We start from the raw sequence: 21,332 nt of genomic DNA on the forward strand, positions 1-21,332 counted from the left end.
GCTCTGCAAGTGTGGGGGAGAAAGACCCCTCGTGCTCTTCCCCGAGGGGCATGGTGTGAGGGGCACAGATCCCCACCTGGGCCCACATGGCACAGGCTCGTGCCAGCCCTGCCCCAGCCCTGCCAGCCCCTCGCAGGTGTCCCGGGAGCCCCATTGCTGGGGGACGGTGCTGGGCAGGGGTTGCCCTCGGGGTGCTGGGGAGCTGGGAGCCCCATCGGAATGCAGAGCCACAGCAGCCCGCGGCTGGGCTGGCCCTGCTGGTGCCCAGAGCCTGGCTGCGGGCACAGGGCAGAGATGACTTCCCAGGGCAGAGCACAAGGCAGGCAGCGAGGCGCTGCAGAAGCAGGGCCCTCGCCTGCCCTGCGCAGCCCCCAGCAGGGAGATGCCTGCTGTCATGGAGCCCCCGAAGCAGAAAGGGGAGGGAAGCCTCGGAAGCGGCCTGTGCTGCTCTGGCGAGGGGCTGCTGACTCAGGGAGGGGCAGGAGCTGGACAGCCCCATCCTCGTCAGCAGGAGGGAGTGCCGCCTGTGCAGATTGGCCCAGGTGGTGCTGAGCAATGGCGGGGCCAGTATAAAAGCTCAGCCTCTGCCAGGCTCTGCCATCCACTGCTCTGGTCGCCTTCTCCTCTGGGAACAGGGTAAGTCTGCGAGCGCTTCTCCTCCTTTACGCCTGCTCCAGCCCCGGCCCCTCTGCCTCGGGCTCTCACCTCTGCTGCTCTCTTACAATCTCTGCCCTCTTGCAGAGCACCGTCCGATCCCACGCAAAGATGTCTTGCTACGACCTGTGCCCTCCAAAAACCAGCGTCGCCGTCCCCCAGCCCATCGCTGAGAGCTGCAATGATCTGTGCGCCCGCCAGTGCCCCGACTCGTCGGCCTTCATCCAGCCGCCCCCCGTCGTCGTCACCTTCCCCGGCCCCATCCTCAGCTCCTTCCCCCAGCAGGCCGTGGTGGGCTCCTCCGGAGCACCCGCCTTTGGGGGCTCCCTGGGGCTGGGGGGCCTCTACGGCGCCGGGGCCACGCTGGGCTCGGGGGGCCTCTGCACCTTTGGCAGACCCTACGCTTCTCCCGCCTGCAGCCCTTGCGCCTTGCCCCGCTACAGCAAGAAGCTGTGGGACACCTGTGGGCCCTGCTAGACCCAGACCAGCCCCAGGCGCTGCCCCCAGCCCAAACGCCAACCCCACCACCCATGCGGGGCTGAGCTGGTGGGCACGGGGCACTGAGGAGTGCTGAGCATGCCCAGCCCCAGCCAAGGCCTGGGCAGCTGGCAGTGCCGCACCCCCTCGGCCCTTCCCTGCCCTCTTCTCCTGCTCTCCTCCCCTCCCTTCTCCTCCCAGCTGTCGCACGGGGCAGGAGGGGGACCCCAAAGGCTCTGCGAGGCTGCAGGGCCAAGTCCTTGGCATCTGGAATGCTGCACCAAGGGGGCATCTGGAGCGAGAAGCGATGCTCGGGAGAAGATCCCTCTTGCCTTCCCCAACACGTGGCAACCAGCCTCTCTGGGTCTTGCCCACGGTCTCTCTGACAGTCTCTCCTGCCCCTCTGGGCACAATAAAGCTTTCCTGCATCCAAGTCGTGTCTCCCTCCCTCCTTGTCCCAAGTTGGGAAGACCCTGGAGTTGGGTGCCCGGCAGCTGTGGGAGGGTAAATGCTGGTCCTGAGATGCCCACAGGAGATTGGGCGGTGATTGGGGAGGGAGGATGAAAGCAGGAGGCAGGGGAGAGAGAGCCTTTCGTTGGGGCTTGCAGGAGCTGGGGAAAGGGCAGAGAGCAGGACAGGCGCTGGCAGTGCTCCTTTGCCTGGTCTTCTCAGCCTGGGAGCGGCATCAGTTCCACCAGGTCCCTCAGCTCCACAGAAGCACGGCAGCACCTCCGGGGGTCTGCACAGAGGGGGCTGGACCAGAGCCAGTGTTAAACCCCGCGGCAGGGAAATGGCCATCGATTGCCAGAGAGCGGCTTGTCAGGAAAGGCCCTGGGGGTGCTGGGGGACACCAAGGTGAGCATGAGCGGGCAACGTGCCTTGGGGCAAAGGTGGCCAGCAGTGTCCTGGGCTGCATGCAGAGGCGGTGGAGGGAGGGGATCCTTGCCCTCCACTCAGCTCTGGTGAGACCACCCCTGCGGTGCTGTGTCCAGTGCCGGGCTCCCCAGCACAGGAGAGATGTGGGGCTACTGGAGAGAGTCCAGCAAAGGGCCGCACGCAGGTGCTGAAGGGACAGGGAGCGTGTGTCCTCTGGGGAGAGCCCGAGAGAACTGGGACTGTTTGTCGTGGGGCAGAGGAGGCTCAGGAGGTCTCCTCAATGTGCACACACGCCTGAAGGGAAGGCATCAGGAAGATGGAGCCAGGCTCTTTTCCGAGGTGCCCAGTGCCAGGACAAGAGGCAATGGGCACCAGCTGAGACCCGGGAGGCTCCGCCTCAACATCCCGAAACACTTTTTCTCTGTGCGGGTGACCGAGCACTGGCACAGGTTGCCCCGGGAGGGTGTGGAGTCTCCGTCCTTGGAGACGTGCAAAAGGCGTCTGGCCCTGGTGCTGGGCAGGCGGCTGTGGGTGCCCCTGCTTGAGGGGGCAGCACGACAAGATGCCCTGCAAAGGCTCCTGCCACGATAATCAGCTGTGATTGCTGTGATTTTGTGTCTGCGGGAGAGAACCGAGGAGCACAAGTGTGTTGGTCTGTGCTGGGGGTGAGAAGTGTAAGGGGGAGTGGAAGAGGAATTGGAAGGGGAAAGGGAAGGTGAAGGAGAAGAGGGAAGGGAGAAAAAAGGGAAGTAAAGGGGAAGAGACATGAGGAGGAGAGGAAAGAGAGGGAGAAGAAGACTGAGAAGAGGAAAGGGAAGGGAAACGGTATAGGGAAGGGGAAGGCTACCATTTGCTTTGTCACCCAGGGCTTTTTGCAGAGCTGTGGAGGCACAAAGGGGCTGGAGACGGGGCAGCCATTGCCCCTGGCTGGGTCCCAGCCCCCGGGGCAGCCGCGCTCATATGCAAGGAGGCTGGAGGTCTGCCAGTGCTCCAGGGCTGCACGTGGCACCGGCAGGGGAACAGCCTACATTCAGGCAGTGCCCTTGGAGCTCAGCGGTGGGACCGTGTGTGGCCAGAGCGGCCAGGCCTGTGGCTTCTCCCCAAAGGCAGCTGGCATGGTCCAGCTGGTGGGGGCCACGTGCAGGGCGAGGGAGACCTGCAGCCCGTGCTGGACCTTGAAAGGAAAAACAGAGAGGCAGGTTTTGGGTACAGGATTGTTTTATTGCAAAGGCAGGAAAGCACCCGCTGGAGAAAGACACATAAGGCAGAGGGAGGCAGGTTGTCCCCACAGGCTTCAAGAGAGGTGTTCCTTCAAGCTTCTTCCGGGCAGTGGCCGTTGCAGAGACAAGCAAGTGCCCTGTGGGACGATGGTGGAGTCACGCATGTGGGCACGGGCAGGAGCAAGGAGGAGAGGTGGCATGGAGAGAGGGGAAGGAGAGGAGAAAGGAGAGGAGGTGGCCTGGGGGCTCTGGGTTTTTGTGGCTGGGTCTAGCAGGGCCCACAGGTGTCCCACAGCTTCTTGCTGTAGCGGGGCAAGGCGCAAGGGCTGCAGGCGGGAGAAGCGTAGGGTCTGCCAAAGGTGCAGAGGCCCCCCGAGCCCAGCGTGGCCCCGGCGCCGTAGAGGCCCCCCAGCCCCAGGGAGCCCCCAAAGGCGGGTGCTCCGGAGGAGCCCACCACGGCCTGCTGGGGGAAGGAGCTGAGGATGGGGCCGGGGAAGGTGACGACGACGGGGGGCGGCTGGATGAAGGCCGACGAGTCGGGGCACTGGCGGGCGCACAGCTCGTTGCAGCTCTCAGCGATGGGCTGGGGGACGGCGACGCTGGTTTTTGGTGGGCACAGGTCGTAGCAAGACATCTTTGTGCGAGAGAGCTGAGCCTGAAACACACGGCACAAGGACAGGTGTCTTTAGAGAGGAGGAGATCCCTGGCCCAGCAGTGCCCTGTTCCCTGGAGCTGGAGGTACCAGAGCCACCTCCTTGCCCGCACTGCCCGACGCTTGCCCTTTGCCCAGCCACCCCCTCAGGGCCCTGCTCTCTGCACACAGAGGGCACACAAGCCCTCCTCGAGAGCCTGTGCAGGGCCCGGCTCTGCGTGTCCCGGCCACGGGGCTCCTTCCTCCTCCCGCCATGGCTCAGCGACCCTGGCCGTCCAAGGCTGCTGCCAGCACGCCCGCTGCCGGCAGAGCTCTCCTGGCCAGGGAGGCCCCACGCCGGCCCCTGCCACAGGAGGCAGAGACCCAAGGCACCCACCTACCCTTTTGCTGAGCAGAGCGAGGCAGGAAGAGTGGATGCCAGTGCTCGCCGAGAACAGCGCTTTTATGCTGGGCCGGCGAGCACGGGGAGGAGCTGGCCACGCTGGGGGCACGTGGCCCGCAGCGGCCAAGCCCCTGCCTCCTCCCTGCGTGGCACGGGGCTCTTTTGCTGACGCCGTTTCCTCGCCAGCCCCAACCCGCTCTATCAGCCCCTGCAATTACCCTGCTCGGACGCTTGCCAGCTGCCACCTAATGGGCCCAATTAGCCCCACTGTCTTTTCATTATCTCGGTGTGTAAGAGGGCACGCAGCGTGACAAAGGCTGACTGCAAGCGCCCTGCGTGCCATAGCTCTTCCCCACGGGCTTGGTCTCGGGGCAGACCTATGCCTTACTGGCAGAGCCACAGGCAAGAGCAGGGTCGTGGCACTGGGCAAGCAGTTGGCCTTGCAAAGCTTTCCCGAACGCCAGCGATCGCATGACGTACACCGTGTGGCTATTATCTACAGAGGCGCGAGGTTACGAAATGCCAAATCAAAGGCACTCCTCTCGGGCACTGCCTGCTCAGCAGGATGCATCACTCGCCAGCCCAACAGAGCCGGCCTCCATCCTTCTGCAGGCGTTGGCCATCGAGCTCTGCAAGTGTGGGGGAGAAAGACCCCTCGTGCTCTTCCCCGAGGGGCATGGTACAAGGGGCACAGATCCCCACCTGGGCCCACATGGCACAGGCTCGTGCCAGCCCTGCCCCAGCCCTGCCAGCCCCTCGCAGGTGTCCCGGGAGCCCCATTGCTGGGGGACGGTGCTGGGCAGGGGCTGCCCTCGGGGTGCTGGGGAGCTGGGAGCCCCATCGGAATGCAGAGCCACAGCAGCCCGCGGCTGGGCTGGCCCTGCTGGTGCCCAGAGCCTGGCTGCGGGCACAGGGCAGAGATGACTTCCCAGGGCAGAGCACAAGGCAGGCAGCGAGGCGCTGCAGAAGCAGGGCCCTCGCCTGCCCTGCGCAGCCCCCAGCAGGGAGATGCCTGCTGTCATGGAGCCCCCGAAGCAGAAAGGGGAGGGAAGCCTCGGAAGCGGCCTGTGCTGCTCTGGCGAGGGGCTGCTGACTCAGGGAGGGGCAGGAGCTGGACAGCCCCATCCTCGTCAGCAGGAGGGAGTGCCGCCTGTGCAGATTGGCCCAGGTGGTGCTGAGCAATGGCGGGGCCAGTATAAAAGCTCAGCCTCTGCCAGGCTCTGCCATCCACTGCTCTGGTCGCCTTCTCCTCTGGGAACAGGGTAAGTCTGCGAGCGCTTCTCCTCCTTTACGCCTGCTCCGGCCCCTCTGCCTCGGGCTCTCACCTCTGCTGCTCTCTTACAATCTCTGCCCTCTTGCAGAGCACCGTCCGATCCCACGCAAAGATGTCTTGCTACGACCTGTGCCCACCAAAAACCAGCGTCGCCGTCCCCCAGCCCATCGCTGAGAGCTGCAACGAGCTGTGCGCCCGCCAGTGCCCCGACTCGTCGGCCTTCATCCAGCCGCCCCCCGTCGTCGTCACCTTCCCCGGCCCCATCCTCAGCTCCTTCCCCCAGCAGGCCGTGGTGGGCTCCTCCGGAGCACCCGCCTTTGGGGGCTCCCTGGGGCTGGGGGGCCTCTACGGCGCCGGGGCCACACTGGGCTCGGGGGGCCTCTGCACCTTTGGCAGACCCTACGCTTCTCCCGCCTGCAGCCCTTGCGCCTTGCCCCGCTACAGCAAGAAGCTGTGGGACACCTGTGGGCCCTGCTAGACCCAGACCAGCCCCAGGCGCTGCCCCCAGCCCAAACGCCAACCCCACCACCCATGCGGGGCTGAGCTGGTGGGCACGGGGCACTGAGGAGTGCTGAGCATGCCCAGCCCCAGCCAAGGCCTGGGCAGCTGGCAGTGCCGCACCCCCTCGGCCCTTCCCTGCCCTCTTCTCCTGCTCTCCTCCCCTCCCTTCTCCTCCCAGCTGTCGCACGGGGCAGGAGGGGGACCCCAAAGGCTCTGCGAGGCTGCAGGGCCAAGTCCTTGGCATCTGGAATGCTGCACCAAGGGGGCATCTGGAGCGAGAAGCGATGCTCGGGAGAAGATCCCTCTTGCCTTCCCCAACACGTGGCAACCAGCCTCTCTGGGTCTTGCCCACGGTCTCTCTGACAGTCTCTCCTGCCCCTCTGGGCACAATAAAGCTTTCCTGCATCCAAGTCGTGTCTCCCTCCCTCCTTGTCCCAAGTTGGGAAGACCCTGGGGTTGGGTGCCCGGCAGCTGTGGGAGGGTAAATGCTGGTCCTGAGATGCCCACAGGAGATTGGGCGGTGATTGGGGAGGGAGGATGAAAGCAGGAGGCAGGGGAGAGAGAGCCTTTCGTTGGGGCTTGCAGGAGCTGGGGAAAGGGCAGAGAGCAGGACAGGCGCTGGCAGTGCTCCTTTGCCTGGTCTTCTCAGCCTGGGAGCGGCACCAGTTCCACCAGGTCCCTCAGCTCCACAGAAGCACGGCAGCACCTCCGGGGGTCTGCACAGAGGGGGCTGGACCAGAGCCAGTGTTAAACCCCGCGGCAGGGAAATGGCCATCGATTGCCAGAGAGCGGCTTGTCAGGAAAGGCCCTGGGGGTGCTGGGGGACACCAAGGTGAGCATGAGCGGGCAACGTGCCTTGGGGCAAAGGCGGCCAGCAGTGTCCTGGGCTGCATGCAGAGGCGGTGGAGGGAGGGGATCCTTGCCCTCCACTCAGCTCTGGTGAGACCACCCCTGCGGTGCTGTGTCCAGTGCCGGGCTCCCCAGCACAGGAGAGATGTGGGGCTACTGGAGAGAGTCCAGCAAAGGGCCGCACGCAGGGGCTGAAGGGACAGGGAGCGTGTGTCCTCTGGGGAGAGCCCGAGAGAACTGGGACTGTTTGTCGTGGGGCAGAGGAGGCTCAGGAGGTCTCCTCAATGTGCACACACGCCTGAAGGGAAGGCATCAGGAAGATGGAGCCAGGCTCTTTTCCGAGGTGCCCAGTGCCAGGACAAGAGGCAATGGGCACCAGCTGAGACCCGGGAGGCTCCGCCTCAACATCCCGAAACACTTTTTCTCTGCGCGGGTGACCGAGCACTGGCACAGGTTGCCCCGGGAGGGTGTGGAGTCTCCGTCCTTGGAGACGTGCAAAAGGCGTCTGGCCCTGGTGCTGGGCAGGCGGCTGTGGGTGCCCCTGCTTGAGGGGGCAGCACGACAAGATGCCCTGCAAAGGCTCCTGCCACGATAATCAGCTGTGATTGCTGTGATGTTGTGTCTGCGGGAGAGAACCGAGGAGCACAAGTGTGTTGGTCTGTGCTGGGGGTGAGAAGTGTAAGGGGGAGTGGAAGAGGAATTGGAAGGGGAAAGGGAAGGTGAAGGAGAAGAGGGAAGGGAGAAAAAAGGGAAGTAAAGGGGAAGAGACATGAGGAGGAGAGGAAAGAGAGGGAGAAGAAGACTGAGAAGAGGAAAGGGAAGGGAAACGGTATAGGGAAGGGGAAGGCTACCATTTGCTTTGTCACCTAGGGCTTTTTGCAGAGCTGTGGAGGCACGGGGCAGCCATTGCCCCTGGCTGGGTCCCAGCCCCCGGGGCAGCCGCACTCATATGCAAGGAGGCTGGAGGTCTGCCAATGCTCCAGGGCTGCACGTGGCACCGGCAGGGGAACAGCCTACATTCAGGCAGTGCCCTTGGAGCTCAGCAGTGGGACCGTGTGTGGCCAGAGCGGCCAGGCCTGTGGCTTCTCCCCAAAGGCAACTGGCATGGTCCAGCTGGTGGGGGCCACGTGCAGGGCGAGGGAGACCTGCAGCCCGTGCTGGACCTTGAAAGGAAAAACAGAGAGGCAGGTTTTGGGTACAGGATTGTTTTATTGCAAAGGCAGGAAAGCACCCACTGGAGAAAGACACATAAGGCAGAGGGAGGCAGGTTGTCCCCACAGGCTTCAAGAGAGGTGTTCCTTCAAGCTTTTTCCGGGCAGTGGCCGTTGCAGAGACAAGCAAGTGCCCTGTGGGACGATGGTGGAGTCACGCATGTGGGCACGGGCAGGAGCAAGGAGGAGAGGTGGCACGGAGAGAGGGGAAGGAGAGGAGAAAGGAGAGGAGGTGGCCTGGGGGCTCTGGGTGTTTGTGGCTGGGTCTAGCAGGGCCCACAGGTGTCCCACAGCTTCTTGCTGTAGCGGGGCAAGGCGCAAGGGCTGCAGGCGGGAGAAGCGTAGGGTCTGCCAAAGGTGCAGAGGCCCCCCGAGCCCAGCGTGGCCCCGGCGCCGTAGAGGCCCCCCAGCCCCAGGGAGCCCCCAAAGGCGGGTGCTCCGGAGGAGCCCACCACGGCCTGCTGGGGGAAGGAGCTGAGGATGGGGCCGGGGAAGGTGACGACGACGGGGGGCGGCTGGATGAAGGCCGACGAGTCGGGGCACTGGCGGGCGCACAGCTCGTTGCAGCTCTCAGCGATGGGCTGGGGGACGGCGACGCTGGTTTTTGGTGGGCACAGGTCGTAGCAAGACATCTTTGTGCGAGAGAGCTGAGCCTGAAACACACGGCACAAGGACAGGTGTCTTTAGAGAGGAGGAGATCCCTGGCCCAGCAGTGCCCTGTTCCCTGGAGCTGGAGGTACCAGAGCCACCTCCTTGCCCGCACTGCCCGACGCTTGCCCTTTGCCCAGCCACCCCCTCAGGGCCCTGCTCTCTGCACACAGAGGGCACACAAGCCCTCCTCGAGAGCCTGTGCAGGGCCCGGCTCTGCGTGTCCCGGCCACGGGGCTCCTTCCTCCTCCCGCCATGGCTCAGCGACCCTGGCCGTCCAAGGCTGCTGCCAGCACGCCCGCTGCCGGCAGAGCTCTCCTGGCCAGGGAGGCCCCACGCCGGCCCCTGCCACAGGAGGCAGAGACCCAAGGCACCCACCTACCCTTTTCCTGAGCAGAGCGAGGCAGGAAGAGTGGATGCCAGTGCTCGCCGAGAACAGCGCTTTTATGCTGGGCCGGCGAGCACGGGGAGGAGCTGGCCACGCTGGGGGCACGTGGCCCGCAGCGGCCAAGCCCCTGCCTCCTCCCTGCGTGGCACGGGGCTCTTTTGCTGACGCCGTTTCCTCACCAGCCCCAACCCGCTCTATCAGCCCCTGCAATTACCCTGCTCGGACGCTTGCCAGCTGCCACCTAATGGGCCCAATTAGCCCCACTGTCTTTTCATTATCTCGGTGTGTAAGAGGGCACGCAGCGTGACAAAGGCTGACTGCAAGCGCCCTGCGTGCCATAGCTCTTCCCCACGGGCTTGGTCTCGGGGCAGACCTATGCCTTACTGGCAGAGCCACAGGCAAGAGCAGGGTCGTGGCACTGGGCAAGCAGTTGGCCTTGCAAAGCTTTCCCGAACGCCAGCGATCGCATGACGTACACCGTGTGGCTATTATCTACAGAGGCGCGAGGTTACGAAATGCCAAATCAAAGGCACTCCTCTCGGGCACTGCCTGCTCAGCACGATGCATCACTCGCCAGCCCAACGGAGCCGGCCTCCATCCTTCTGCAGGCGTTGGCCATCGAGCTCTGCAAGTGTGGGGGAGAAAGACCCCTCGTGCTCTTCCCCGAGGGGCATGGTGTGAGGGGCACAGATCCCCACCTGGGCCCACATGGCACAGGCTCGTGCCAGCCCTGCCCCAGCCCTGCCAGCCCCTCGCAGGTGTCCCGGGAGCCCCATTGCTGGGGGACGGTGCTGGGCAGGGGCTGCCCTCGGGGTGCTGGGGAGCTGGGAGCCCCATCGGAATGCAGAGCCACAGCAGCCCGCGGCTGGGCTGGCCCTGCTGGTGCCCAGAGCCTGGCTGCGGGCACAGGGCAGAGATGACTTCCCAGGGCAGAGCACAAGGCAGGCAGCGAGGCGCTGCAGAAGCAGGGCCCTCGCCTGCCCTGCGCAGCCCCCAGCAGGGAGATGCCTGCTGTCATGGAGCCCCCGAAGCAGAAAGGGGAGGGAAGCCTCGGAAGCGGCCTGTGCTGCTCTGGCGAGGGGCTGCTGACTCAGGGAGGGGCAGGAGCTGGACAGCCCCATCCTCGTCAGCAGGAGGGAGTGCCGCCTGTGCAGATTGGCCCAGGTGGTGCTGAGCAATGGCGGGGCCAGTATAAAAGCTCAGCCTCTGCCAGGCTCTGCCATCCACTGCTCTGGTCGCCTTCTCCTCTGGGAACAGGGTAAGTCTGCGAGCGCTTCTCCTCCTTTACGCCTGCTCCGGCCCCTCTGCCTCGGGCTCTCACCTCTGCTGCTCTCTTACAATCTCTGCCCTCTTGCAGAGCACCGTCCGATCCCACGCAAAGATGTCTTGCTACGACCTGTGCCCACCAAAAACCAGCGTCGCCGTCCCCCAGCCCATCGCTGAGAGCTGCAACGAGCTGTGCGCCCGCCAGTGCCCCGACTCGTCGGCCTTCATCCAGCCGCCCCCCGTCGTCGTCACCTTCCCCGGCCCCATCCTCAGCTCCTTCCCCCAGCAGGCCGTGGTGGGCTCCTCCGGAGCACCCGCCTTTGGGGGCTCCCTGGGGCTGGGGGGCCTCTACGGCGCCGGGGCCACGCTGGGCTCGGGGGGCCTCTGCACCTTTGGCAGACCCTACGCTTCTCCCGCCTGCAGCCCTTGCGCCTTGCCCCGCTACAGCAAGAAGCTGTGGGACACCTGTGGGCCCTGCTAGACCCAGACCAGCCCCAGGCGCTGCCCCCAGCCCAAACGCCAACCCCACCACCCATGCGGGGCTGAGCTGGTGGGCACGGGGCACTGAGGAGTGCTGAGCATGCCCAGCCCCAGCCAAGGCCTGGGCAGCTGGCAGTGCCGCACCCCCTCGGCCCTTCCCTGCCCTCTTCTCCTGCTCTCCTCCCCTCCCTTCTCCTCCCAGCTGTCGCACGGGGCAGGAGGGGGACCCCAAAGGCTCTGCGAGGCTGCAGGGCCAAGTCCTTGGCATCTGGAATGCTGCACCAAGGGGGCATCTGGAGCGAGAAGCGATGCTCGGGAGAAGATCCCTCTTGCCTTCCCCAACACGTGGCAACCAGCCTCTCTGGGTCTTGCCCACGGTCTCTCTGACAGTCTCTCCTGCCCCTCTGGGCACAATAAAGCTTTCCTGCATCCAAGTCGTGTCTCCCTCCCTCCTTGTCCCAAGTTGGGAAGACCCTGGGGTTGGGTGCCCGGCAGCTGTGGGAGGGTAAATGCTGGTCCTGAGATGCCCACAGGAGATTGGGCGGTGATTGGGGAGGGAGGATGAAAGCAGGAGGCAGGGGAGAGAGAGCCTTTCGTTGGGGCTTGCAGGAGCTGGGGAAAGGGCAGAGAGCAGGACAGGCGCTGGCAGTGCTCCTTTGCCTGGTCTTCTCAGCCTGGGAGCGGCATCAGTTCCACCAGGTCCCTCAGCTCCACAGAAGCACGGCAGCACCTCCGGGGGTCTGCACAGAGGGGGCTGGACCAGAGCCAGTGTTAAACCCCGCGGCAGGGAAATGGCCATCGATTGCCAGAGAGCGGCTTGTCAGGAAAGGCCCTGGGGGTGCTGGGGGACACCAAGGTGAGCATGAGCGGGCAACGTGCCTTGGGGCAAAGGCGGCCAGCAGTGTCCTGGGCTGCATGCAGAGGCGGTGGAGGGAGGGGATCCTTGCCCTCCACTCAGCTCTGGTGAGACCACCCCTGCGGTGCTGTGTCCAGTGCCGGGCTCCCCAGCACAGGAGAGATGTGGGGCTACTGGAGAGAGTCCAGCAAAGGGCCGCACGCAGGTGCTGAAGGGACAGGGAGCGTGTGTCCTCTGGGGAGAGCCCGAGAGAACTGGGACTGTTTGTCGTGGGGCAGAGGAGGCTCAGGAGGTCTCCTCAATGTGCACACACGCCTGAAGGGAAGGCATCAGGAAGATGGAGCCAGGCTCTTTTCCGAGGTGCCCAGTGCCAGGACAAGAGGCAATGGGCACCAGCTGAGACCCGGGAGGCTCCGCCTCAACATCCCGAAACACTTTTTCTCTGTGCGGGTGACCGAGCACTGGCACAGGTTGCCCCGGGAGGGTGTGGAGTCTCCGTCCTTGGAGACGTGCAAAAGGCGTCTGGCCCTGGTGCTGGGCAGGCGGCTGTGGGTGCCCCTGCTTGAGGGGGCAGCACGACAAGATGCCCTGCAAAGGCTCCTGCCACGATAATCAGCTGTGATTGCTGTGATGTTGTGTCTGCGGGAGAGAACCGAGGAGCACAAGTGTGTTGGTCTGTGCTGGGGGTGAGAAGTGTAAGGGGGAGTGGAAGAGGAATTGGAAGGGGAAAGGGAAGGTGAAGGAGAAGAGGGAAGGGAGAAAAAAGGGAAGTAAAGGGGAAGAGACATGAGGAGGAGAGGAAAGAGAGGGAGAAGAAGACTGAGAAGAGGAAAGGGAAGGGAAACGGTATAGGGAAGGGGAAGGCTACCATTTGCTTTGTCACCTAGGGCTTTTTGCAGAGCTGTGGAGGCACGGGGCAGCCATTGCCCCTGGCTGGGTCCCAGCCCCCGGGGCAGCCGCACTCATATGCAAGGAGGCTGGAGGTCTGCCAATGCTCCAGGGCTGCACGTGGCACCGGCAGGGGAACAGCCTACATTCAGGCAGTGCCCTTGGAGCTCAGCAGTGGGACCGTGTGTGGCCAGAGCGGCCAGGCCTGTGGCTTCTCCCCAAAGGCAACTGGCATGGTCCAGCTGGTGGGGGCCACGTGCAGGGCGAGGGAGACCTGCAGCCCGTGCTGGACCTTGAAAGGAAAAACAGAGAGGCAGGTTTTGGGTACAGGATTGTTTTATTGCAAAGGCAGGAAAGCACCCACTGGAGAAAGACACATAAGGCAGAGGGAGGCAGGTTGTCCCCACAGGCTTCAAGAGAGGTGTTCCTTCAAGCTTCTTCCGGGCAGTGGCCGTTGCAGAGACAAGCAAGTGCCCTGTGGGACGATGGTGGAGTCACGCATGTGGGCACGGGCAGGAGCAAGGAGGAGAGGTGGCACGGAGAGAGGGGAAGGAGAGGAGAAAGGAGAGGAGGTGGCCTGGGGGCTCTGGGTGTTTGTGGCTGGGTCTAGCAGGGCCCACAGGTGTCCCACAGCTTCTTGCTGTAGCGGGGCAAGGCGCAAGGGCTGCAGGCGGGAGAAGCGTAGGGTCTGCCAAAGGTGCAGAGGCCCCCCGAGCCCAGCGTGGCCCCGGCGCCGTAGAGGCCCCCCAGCCCCAGGGAGCCCCCAAAGGCGGGTGCTCCGGAGGAGCCCACCACGGCCTGCTGGGGGAAGGAGCTGAGGATGGGGCCGGGGAAGGTGACGACGACGGGGGGCGGCTGGATGAAGGCCGACGAGTCGGGGCACTGGCGGGCGCACAGCTCGTTGCAGCTCTCAGCGATGGGCTGGGGGACGGCGACGCTGGTTTTTGGTGGGCACAGGTCGTAGCAAGACATCTTTGTGCGAGAGAGCTGAGCCTGAAACACACGGCACAAGGACAGGTGTCTTTAGAGAGGAGGAGATCCCTGGCCCAGCAGTGCCCTGTTCCCTGGAGCTGGAGGTACCAGAGCCACCTCCTTGCCCGCACTGCCCGACGCTTGCCCTTTGCCCAGCCACCCCCTCAGGGCCCTGCTCTCTGCACACAGAGGGCACACAAGCCCTCCTCGAGAGCCTGTGCAGGGCCCGGCTCTGCGTGTCCCGGCCACGGGGCTCCTTCCTCCTCCCGCCATGGCTCAGCGACCCTGGCCGTCCAAGGCTGCTGCCAGCACGCCCGCTGCCGGCAGAGCTCTCCTGGCCAGGGAGGCCCCACGCCGGCCCCTGCCACAGGAGGCAGAGACCCAAGGCACCCACCTACCCTTTTCCTGAGCAGAGCGAGGCAGGAAGAGTGGATGCCAGTGCTCGCCGAGAACAGCACTTTTATGCTGGGCCGGCGAGCACGGGGAGGAGCTGGCCACGCTGGGGGCACGTGGCCCGCAGCGGCCAAGCCCCTGCCTCCTCCCTGCGTGGCACGGGGCTCTTTTGCTGACGCCGTTTCCTCGCCAGCCCCAACCCGCTCTATCAGCCCCTGCAATTACCCTGCTCGGACGCTTGCCAGCTGCCACCTAATGGGCCCAATTAGCCCCACTGTCTTTTCATTATCTCGGTGTGTAAGAGGGCACGCAGCGTGACAAAGGCTGACTGCAAGCGCCCTGCGTGCCATAGCTCTTCCCCACGGGCTTGGTCTCGGGGCAGACCTATGCCTTACTGGCAGAGCCACAGGCAAGAGCAGGGTCGTGGCACTGGGCAAGCAGTTGGCCTTGCAAAGCTTTCCCGAACGCCAGCGATCGCATGACGTACACCGTGTGGCTATTATCTACAGAGGCGCGAGGTTACGAAATGCCAAATCAAAGGCACTCCTCTCGGGCACTGCCTGCTCAGCACGATGCATCACTCGCCAGCCCAACAGAGCCGGCCTCCATCCTTCTGCAGGCGTTGGCCATCGAGCTCTGCAAGTGTGGGGGAGAAAGACCCCTCGTGCTCTTCCCCGAGGGGCATGGTGTGAGGGGCACAGATCCCCACCTGGGCCCACATGGCACAGGCTCGTGCCAGCCCTGCCCCAGCCCTGCCAGCCCCTCGCAGGTGTCCCGGGAGCCCCATTGCTGGGGGACGGTGCTGGGCAGGGGCTGCCCTCGGGGTGCTGGGGAGCTGGGAGCCCCATCGGAATGCAGAGCCACAGCAGCCCGCGGCTGGGCTGGCCCTGCTGGTGCCCAGAGCCTGGCTGCGGGCACAGGGCAGAGATGACTTCCCAGGGCAGAGCACAAGGCAGGCAGCGAGGCGCTGCAGAAGCAGGGCCCTCGCCTGCCCTGCGCAGCCCCCAGCAGGGAGATGCCTGCTGTCATGGAGCCCCCGAAGCAGAAAGGGGAGGGAAGCCTCGGAAGCGGCCTGTGCTGCTCTGGCGAGGGGCTGCTGACTCAGGGAGGGGCAGGAGCTGGACAGCCCCATCCTCGTCAGCAGGAGGGAGTGCCGCCTGTGCAGATTGGCCCAGGTGGTGCTGAGCAATGGCGGGGCCAGTATAAAAGCTCAGCCTCTGCCAGGCTCTGCCATCCACTGCTCTGGTCGCCTTCTCCTCTGGGAACAGGGTAAGTCTGCGAGCGCTTCTCCTCCTTTACGCCTGCTCCGGCCCCTCTGCCTCGGGCTCTCACCTCTGCTGCTCTCTTACAATCTCTGCCCTCTTGCAGAGCACCGTCCGATCCCACGCAAAGATGTCTTGCTACGACCTGTGCCCACCAAAAACCAGCGTTGCCGTCCCCCAGCCCATCGCTGAGAGCTGCAACGAGCTGTGCGCCCGCCAGTGCCCCGACTCGTCGGCCTTCATCCAGCCGCCCCCCGTCGTCGTCACCTTCCCCGGCCCCATCCTCAGCTCCTTCCCCCAGCAGGCCGTGGTGGGCTCCTCCGGAGCACCCGCCTTTGGGGGCTCCCTGGGGCTGGGGGGCCTCTACGGCGCCGGGGCCACGCTGGGCTCGGGGGGCCTCTGCACCTTTGGCAGACCCTACGCTTCTCCCGCCTGCAGCCCTTGCGCCTTGCCCCGCTACAGCAAGAAGCTGTGGGACACCTGTGGGCCCTGCTAGACCCAGACCAGCCCCAGGCGCTGCCCCCAGCCCAAACGCCAACCCCACCACCCATGCGGGGCTGAGCTGGTGGGCACGGGGCACTGAGGAGTGCTGAGCATGCCCAGCCCCAGCCAAGGCCTGGGCAGCTGGCAGTGCCGCACCCCCTCGGCCCTTCCCTGCCCTCTTCTCCTGCTCTCCTCCCCTCCCTTCTCCTCCCAGCTGTCGCACGGGGCAGGAGGGGGACCCCAAAGGCTCTGCGAGGCTGCAGGGCCAAGTCCTTGGCATCTGGAATGCTGCACCAAGGGGGCATCTGGAGCGAGAAGCGATGCTCGGGAGAAGATCCCTCTTGCCTTCCCCAACACGTGGCAACCAGCCTCTCTGGGTCTTGCCCACGGTCTCTCTGACAGTCTCTCCTGCCCCTCTGGGCACAATAAAGCTTTCCTGCATCCAAGTCGTGTCTCCCTCCCTCCTTGTCCCAAGTTGGGAAGACCCTGGGGTTGGGTGCCCGGCAGCTGTGGGAGGGTAAATGCTGGTCCTGAGATGCCCACAGGAGATTGGGCGGTGATTGGGGAGGGAGGATGAAAGCAGGAGGCAGGGGAGAGAGAGCCTTTCGTTGGGGCTTGCAGGAGCTGGGGAAAGGGCAGAGAGCAGGACAGGCGCTGGCAGTGCTCCTTTGCCTGGTCTTCTCAGCCTGGGAGCGGCATCAGTTCCACCAGGTCCCTCAGCTCCACAGAAGCACGGCAGCACCTCCGGGGGTCTGCACAGAGGGGGCTGGACCAGAGCCAGTGTTAAACCCCGCGGCAGGGAAATGGCCATCGATTGCCAGAGAGCGGCTTGTCAGGAAAGGCCCTGGGGGTGCTGGGGGACACCAAGGTGAGCATGAGCGGGCAACGTGCCTTGGGGCAAAGGCGGCCAGCAGTGTCCTGGGCTGCATGCAGAGGCGGTGGAGGGAGGGGATCCTTGCCCTCCACTCAGCTCTGGTGAGACCACCCCTGCGGTGCTGTGTCCAGTGCCGGGCTCCCCAGCACAGGAGAGATGTGGGGCTACTGGAGAGAGTCCAGCAAAGGGCCGCACGCAGGTGCTGAAGGGACAGGGAGCGTGTGTCCTCTGGGGAGAGCCCGAGAGAACTGGGACTGTTTGTCGTGGGGCAGAGGAGGCTCAGGAGGTCTCCTCAATGTGCACACACGCCTGAAGGGAAGGCATCAGGAAGATGGAGCCAGGCTCTTTTCCGAGGTGCCCAGTGCCAGGACAAGAGGCAATGGGCACCAGCTGAGACCCGGGAGGCTCCGCCTCAACATCCCGAAACACTTTTTCTCTGTGCGGGTGACCGAGCACTGGCACAGGTTGCCCCGGGAGGGTGTGGAGTCTCCGTCCTTGGAGACGTGCAAAAGGCGTCTGGCCCTGGTGCTGGGCAGGCGGCTGTGGGTGCCCCTGCTTGAGGGGGCAGCACGACAAGATGCCCTGCAAAGGCTCCTGCCACGATAATCAGCTGTGATTGCTGTGATGTTGTGTCTGCGGGAGAGAACCGAGGAGCACAAGTGTGTTGGTCTGTGCTGGGGGTGAGAAGTGTAAGGGGGAGTGGAAGAGGAATTGGAAGGGGAAAGGGAAGGTGAAGGAGAAGAGGGAAGGGAGAAAAAAGGGAAGTAAAGGGGAAGAGACATGAGGAGGAGAGGAAAGAGAGGGAGAAGAAGACTGAGAAGAGGAAAGGGAAGGGAAACGGTATAGGGAAGGGGAAGGCTACCATTTGCTTTGTCACCCAGGGCTTTTTGCAGAGCTGTGGAGGCACGGGGCAGCCATTGCCCCTGGCTGGGTCCCAGCCCCCGGGGCAGCCGCACTCATATGCAAGGAGGCTGGAGGTCTGCCAATGCTCCAGGGCTGCACGTGGCACCGGCAGGGGAACAGCCTACATTCAGGCAGTGCCCTTGGAGCTCAGCAGTGGGACCGTGTGTGGCCAGAGCGGCCAGGCCTGTGGCTTCTCCCCAAAGGCAACTGGCATGGTCCAGCTGGTGGGGGCCACGTGCAGGGCGAGGGAGACCTGCAGCCCGTGCTGGACCTTGAAAGGAAAAACAGAGAGGCAGGTTTTGGGTACAGGATTGTTTTATTGCAAAGGCAGGAAAGCACCCACTGGAGAAAGACACATAAGGCAGAGGGAGGCAGGTTGTCCCCACAGGCTTCAAGAGAGGTGTTCCTTCAAGCTTCTTCCGGGCAGTGGCCGTTGCAGAGACAAGCAAGTGCCCTGTGGGACGATGGTGGAGTCACGCATGTGGGCACGGGCAGGAGCAAGGAGGAGAGGTGGCACGGAGAGAGGGGAAGGAGAGGAGAAAGGAGAGGAGGTGGCCTGGGGGCTCTGGGTGTTTGTGGCTGGGTCTAGCAGGGCCCACAGGTGTCCCACAGCTTCTTGCTGTAGCGGGGCAAGGCGCAAGGGCTGCAGGCGGGAGAAGCGTAGGGTCTGCCAAAGGTGCAGAGGCCCCCCGAGCCCAGCGTGGCCCCGGCGCCGTAGAGGCCCCCCAGCCCCAGGGAGCCCCCAAAGGCGGGTGCTCCGGAGGAGCCCACCACGGCCTGCTGGGGGAAGGAGCTGAGGATGGGGCCGGGGAAGGTGACGACGACGGGGGGCGGCTGGATGAAGGCCGACGAGTCGGGGCACTGGCGGGCGCACAGCTCGTTGCAGCTCTCAGCGATGGGCTGGGGGACGGCGACGCTGGTTTTTGGTGGGCACAGGTCGTAGCAAGACATCTTTGTGCGAGAGAGCTGAGCCTGAAACACACGGCACAAGGACAGGTGTCTTTAGAGAGGAGGAGATCCCTGGCCCAGCAGTGCCCTGTTCCCTGGAGCTGGAGGTACCAGAGCCACCTCCTTGCCCGCACTGCCCGACGCTTGCCCTTTGCCCAGCCACCCCCTCAGGGCCCTGCTCTCTGCACACAGAGGGCACACAAGCCCTCCTCGAGAGCCTGTGCAGGGCCCGGCTCTGCGTGTCCCGGCCACGGGGCTCCTTCCTCCTCCCGCCATGGCTCAGCGACCCTGGCCGTCCAAGGCTGCTGCCAGCACGCCCGCTGCCGGCAGAGCTCTCCTGGCCAGGGAGGCCCCACGCCGGCCCCTGCCACAGGAGGCAGAGACCCAAGGCACCCACCTACCCTTTTCCTGAGCAGAGCGAGGCAGGAAGAGTGGATGCCAGTGCTCGCCGAGAACAGCGCTTTTATGCTGGGCCGGCGAGCACGGGGAGGAGCTGGCCACGCTGGGGGCACGTGGCCCGCAGCGGCCAAGCCCCTGCCTCCTCCCTGCGTGGCACGGGGCTCTTTTGCTGACGCCGTTTCCTTGCCAGCCCCAACCCGCTCTATCAGCCCCTGCAATTACCCTGCTCGGACGCTTGCCAGCTGCCACCTAATGGGCCCAATTAGCCCCACTGTCTTTTCATTATCTCGGTGTGTAAGAGGGCACGCAGCGTGACAAAGGCTGACTGCAAGCGCCCTGCGTGCCATAGCTCTTCCCCACGGGCTTGGTCTCGGGGCAGACCTATGCCTTACTGGCAGAGCCACAGGCAAGAGCAGGGTCGTGGCACTGGGCAAGCAGTTGGCCTTGCAAAGCTTTCCCGAACGCCAGCGATCGCATGACGTACACCGTGTGGCTATTATCTACAGAGGCGCGAGGTTACGAAATGCCAAATCAAAGGCACTCCTCTCGGGCACTGCCTGCTCAGCACGATGCATCACTCGCCAGCCCAACAGAGCCGGCCTCCATCCTTCTGCAGGCGTTGGCCATCGAGCTCTGCAAGTGTGGGGGAGAAAGACCCCTCGTGCTCTTCCCCGAGGGGCATGGTGTGAGGGGCACAGATCCCCACCTGGGCCCACATGGCACAGGCTCGTGCCAGCCCTGCCCCAGCCCTGCCAGCCCCTCGCAGGTGTCCCGGGAGCCCCATTGCTGGGGGACGGTGCTGGGCAGGGGCTGCCCTCGGGGTGCTGGGGAGCTGGGAGCCCCATCGGAATGCAGAGCCACAGCAGCCCGCGGCTGGGCTGGCCCTGCTGGTGCCCAGAGCCTGGCTGCGGGCACAGGGCAGAGATGACTTCCCAGGGCAGAGCACAAGGCAGGCAGCGAGGCGCTGCAGAAGCAGGGCCCTCGCCTGCCCTGCGCAGCCCCCAGCAGGGAGATGCCTGCTGTCATGGAGCCCCCGAAGCAGAAAGGGGAGGGAAGCCTCGGAAGCGGCCTGTGCTGCTCTGGCGAGGGGCTGCTGACTCAGGGAGGGGCAGGAGCTGGACAGCCCCATCCTCGTCAGCAGGAGGGAGTGCCGCCTGTGCAGATTGGCCCAGGTGGTGCTGAGCAATGGCGGGGCCAGTATAAAAGCTCAGCCTCTGCCAGGCTCTGCCATCCACTGCTCTGGTCGCCTTCTCCTCTGGGAACAGGGTAAGTCTGCGAGCGCTTCTCCTCCTTTACGCCTGCTCCGGCCCCTCTGCCTCGGGCTCTCACCTCTGCTGCTCTCTTACAATCTCTGCCCTCTTGCAGAGCACCGTCCGATCCCACGCAAAGATGTCTTGCTACGACCTGTGCCCACCAAAAACCAGCGTTGCCGTCCCCCAGCCCATCGCTGAGAGCTGCAACGAGCTGTGCGCCCGCCAGTGCCCCGACTCGTCGGCCTTCATCCAGCCGCCCCCCGTCGTCGTCACCTTCCCCGGCCCCATCCTCAGCTCCTTCCCCCAGCAGGCCGTGGTGGGCTCCTCCGGAGCACCCGCCTTTGGGGGCTCCCTGGGGCTGGGGGGCCTCTACGGCGCCGGGGCCACGCTGGGCTCGGGGGGCCTCTGCACCTTTGGCAGACCCTACGCTTCTCCCGCCTGCAGCCCTTGCGCCTTGCCCCGCTACAGCAAGAAGCTGTGGGACACCTGTGGGCCCTGCTAGACCCAGACCAGCCCCAGGCGCTGCCCCCAGCCCAAACGCCAACCCCACCACCCATGCGGGGCTGAGCTGGTGGGCACGGGGCACTGAGGAGTGCTGAGCATGCCCAGCCCCAGCCAAGGCCTGGGCAGCTGGCAGTGCCGCACCCCCTCGGCCCTTCCCTGCCCTCTTCTCCTGCTCTCCTCCCCTCCCTTCTCCTCCCAGCTGTCGCACGGGGCAGGAGGGGGACCCCAAAGGCTCTGCGAGGCTGCAGGGCCAAGTCCTTGGCATCTGGAATGCTGCACCAAGGGGGCATCTGGAGCGAGAAGCGATGCTCTGGAGAAGATCCCTCTTGCCTTCCCCAACACGTGGCAACCAGCCTCTCTGGGTCTTGCCCACGGTCTCTCTGACAGTCTCTCCTGCCCCTCTGGGCACAATAAAGCTTTCCTGCATCCAAGTCGTGTCTCCCTCCTTCCTTGTCCCAAGTTGGGAAGACCCTGGGGTTGGTGCCCGGCAGCTGTGGGAGGGTAAATGCTGGTCCTGAGATGCCCACAGGAGGTGAGGGTGGGTGGTGATTGGGGAGGGAGGATGAAAGCAGGAGGCAGGGGAGAGAGAGCCTTTCGTTGGGGCTTGCAGGAGCTGGGGAAAGGGCAGAGAGCAGGACAGGCGCTGGCAGTGCTCCTTTGCCTGGTCTTAGCCTGGGAGCGGCACCAGTTCCACCAGGTCCCTCAGCTCCACAGAAGCAC

General features: G+C 64.8%; 9 protein-coding genes across 9 annotated transcripts; 5 read left to right on the top strand and 4 right to left on the bottom strand.

Annotated features, from left to right (window-relative positions):
• The first annotated feature begins 765 nt into the window (after nt 1–765).
• On the top strand, nt 766–1,131 carry LOC142094243 (feather keratin 3-like). The gene has a single exon (XM_075176187.1). The coding sequence runs from the start codon at nt 766–768 to the stop codon at nt 1,129–1,131; it is 366 nt and encodes a 121-aa protein (XP_075032288.1).
• Nucleotides 1,132–3,495: 2,364 nt separating this feature from the next.
• LOC142094194 (feather keratin 3-like) lies at nt 3,496–3,861 on the bottom strand. Its single transcript, XM_075176110.1, has one exon. The coding sequence runs from the start codon at nt 3,859–3,861 to the stop codon at nt 3,496–3,498; it is 366 nt and encodes a 121-aa protein (XP_075032211.1).
• Nucleotides 3,862–5,646: 1,785 nt separating this feature from the next.
• On the top strand, nt 5,647–6,012 carry LOC142094207 (feather keratin 3-like). Its single transcript, XM_075176140.1, has one exon. The coding sequence runs from the start codon at nt 5,647–5,649 to the stop codon at nt 6,010–6,012; it is 366 nt and encodes a 121-aa protein (XP_075032241.1).
• A 2,349-nt stretch (nt 6,013–8,361) lies between these two features.
• LOC142094209 (feather keratin 3-like) lies at nt 8,362–9,164 on the bottom strand. Its single transcript, XM_075176143.1, has 2 exons — nt 9,126–9,164; nt 8,362–8,748 (listed from the first exon to the last, which is right to left on the bottom strand). Exon 2 carries the CDS (start codon nt 8,725–8,727, stop codon nt 8,362–8,364), a length of 366 nt encoding a protein of 121 aa, XP_075032244.1. The 5' UTR covers nt 8,728–8,748; nt 9,126–9,164.
• Nucleotides 9,165–10,512: 1,348 nt separating this feature from the next.
• On the top strand, nt 10,513–10,878 carry LOC142094214 (feather keratin 3-like). The gene has a single exon (XM_075176148.1). It carries the CDS (start codon nt 10,513–10,515, stop codon nt 10,876–10,878), a length of 366 nt encoding a protein of 121 aa, XP_075032249.1.
• A 2,349-nt stretch (nt 10,879–13,227) lies between these two features.
• On the bottom strand, nt 13,228–14,030 carry LOC142094219 (feather keratin 3-like). The gene is made up of 2 exons (XM_075176153.1): nt 13,992–14,030; nt 13,228–13,614 (listed from the first exon to the last, which is right to left on the bottom strand). Exon 2 carries the CDS (start codon nt 13,591–13,593, stop codon nt 13,228–13,230), a length of 366 nt encoding a protein of 121 aa, XP_075032254.1. The 5' UTR covers nt 13,594–13,614; nt 13,992–14,030.
• Nucleotides 14,031–15,378: 1,348 nt separating this feature from the next.
• LOC142094215 (feather keratin 3-like) lies at nt 15,379–15,744 on the top strand. Its single transcript, XM_075176149.1, has one exon. The coding sequence runs from the start codon at nt 15,379–15,381 to the stop codon at nt 15,742–15,744; it is 366 nt and encodes a 121-aa protein (XP_075032250.1).
• Nucleotides 15,745–18,093: 2,349 nt separating this feature from the next.
• LOC142094218 (feather keratin 3-like) lies at nt 18,094–18,896 on the bottom strand. Its single transcript, XM_075176152.1, has 2 exons — nt 18,858–18,896; nt 18,094–18,480 (listed from the first exon to the last, which is right to left on the bottom strand). Exon 2 carries the CDS (start codon nt 18,457–18,459, stop codon nt 18,094–18,096), a length of 366 nt encoding a protein of 121 aa, XP_075032253.1. The 5' UTR covers nt 18,460–18,480; nt 18,858–18,896.
• Nucleotides 18,897–20,244: 1,348 nt separating this feature from the next.
• On the top strand, nt 20,245–20,610 carry LOC142094211 (feather keratin 3-like). The gene has a single exon (XM_075176145.1). The coding sequence runs from the start codon at nt 20,245–20,247 to the stop codon at nt 20,608–20,610; it is 366 nt and encodes a 121-aa protein (XP_075032246.1).
• Nucleotides 20,611–21,332: the final 722 nt, after the last annotated feature.

This window comes from Calonectris borealis, chromosome 29, assembly GCF_964195595.1.
Source record: "Calonectris borealis chromosome 29, bCalBor7.hap1.2, whole genome shotgun sequence".
In the NCBI taxonomy this organism is placed as follows: domain Eukaryota; kingdom Metazoa; phylum Chordata; class Aves; order Procellariiformes; family Procellariidae; genus Calonectris; species Calonectris borealis.

What these genes read in the sequence shown, in the direction of transcription:
- LOC142094243 (XM_075176187.1), top strand. Translation starts at nt 766, where the DNA reads ATGTCTTGCTACGACCTGTGCCCTCCAAAAACCAGCGTCGCCGTCCCC.
- LOC142094194 (XM_075176110.1), bottom strand. Translation starts at nt 3,861, where the DNA reads ATGTCTTGCTACGACCTGTGCCCACCAAAAACCAGCGTCGCCGTCCCC.
- LOC142094207 (XM_075176140.1), top strand. Translation starts at nt 5,647, where the DNA reads ATGTCTTGCTACGACCTGTGCCCACCAAAAACCAGCGTCGCCGTCCCC.
- LOC142094209 (XM_075176143.1), bottom strand. Translation starts at nt 8,727, where the DNA reads ATGTCTTGCTACGACCTGTGCCCACCAAAAACCAGCGTCGCCGTCCCC.
- LOC142094214 (XM_075176148.1), top strand. Translation starts at nt 10,513, where the DNA reads ATGTCTTGCTACGACCTGTGCCCACCAAAAACCAGCGTCGCCGTCCCC.
- LOC142094219 (XM_075176153.1), bottom strand. Translation starts at nt 13,593, where the DNA reads ATGTCTTGCTACGACCTGTGCCCACCAAAAACCAGCGTCGCCGTCCCC.
- LOC142094215 (XM_075176149.1), top strand. Translation starts at nt 15,379, where the DNA reads ATGTCTTGCTACGACCTGTGCCCACCAAAAACCAGCGTTGCCGTCCCC.
- LOC142094218 (XM_075176152.1), bottom strand. Translation starts at nt 18,459, where the DNA reads ATGTCTTGCTACGACCTGTGCCCACCAAAAACCAGCGTCGCCGTCCCC.
- LOC142094211 (XM_075176145.1), top strand. Translation starts at nt 20,245, where the DNA reads ATGTCTTGCTACGACCTGTGCCCACCAAAAACCAGCGTTGCCGTCCCC.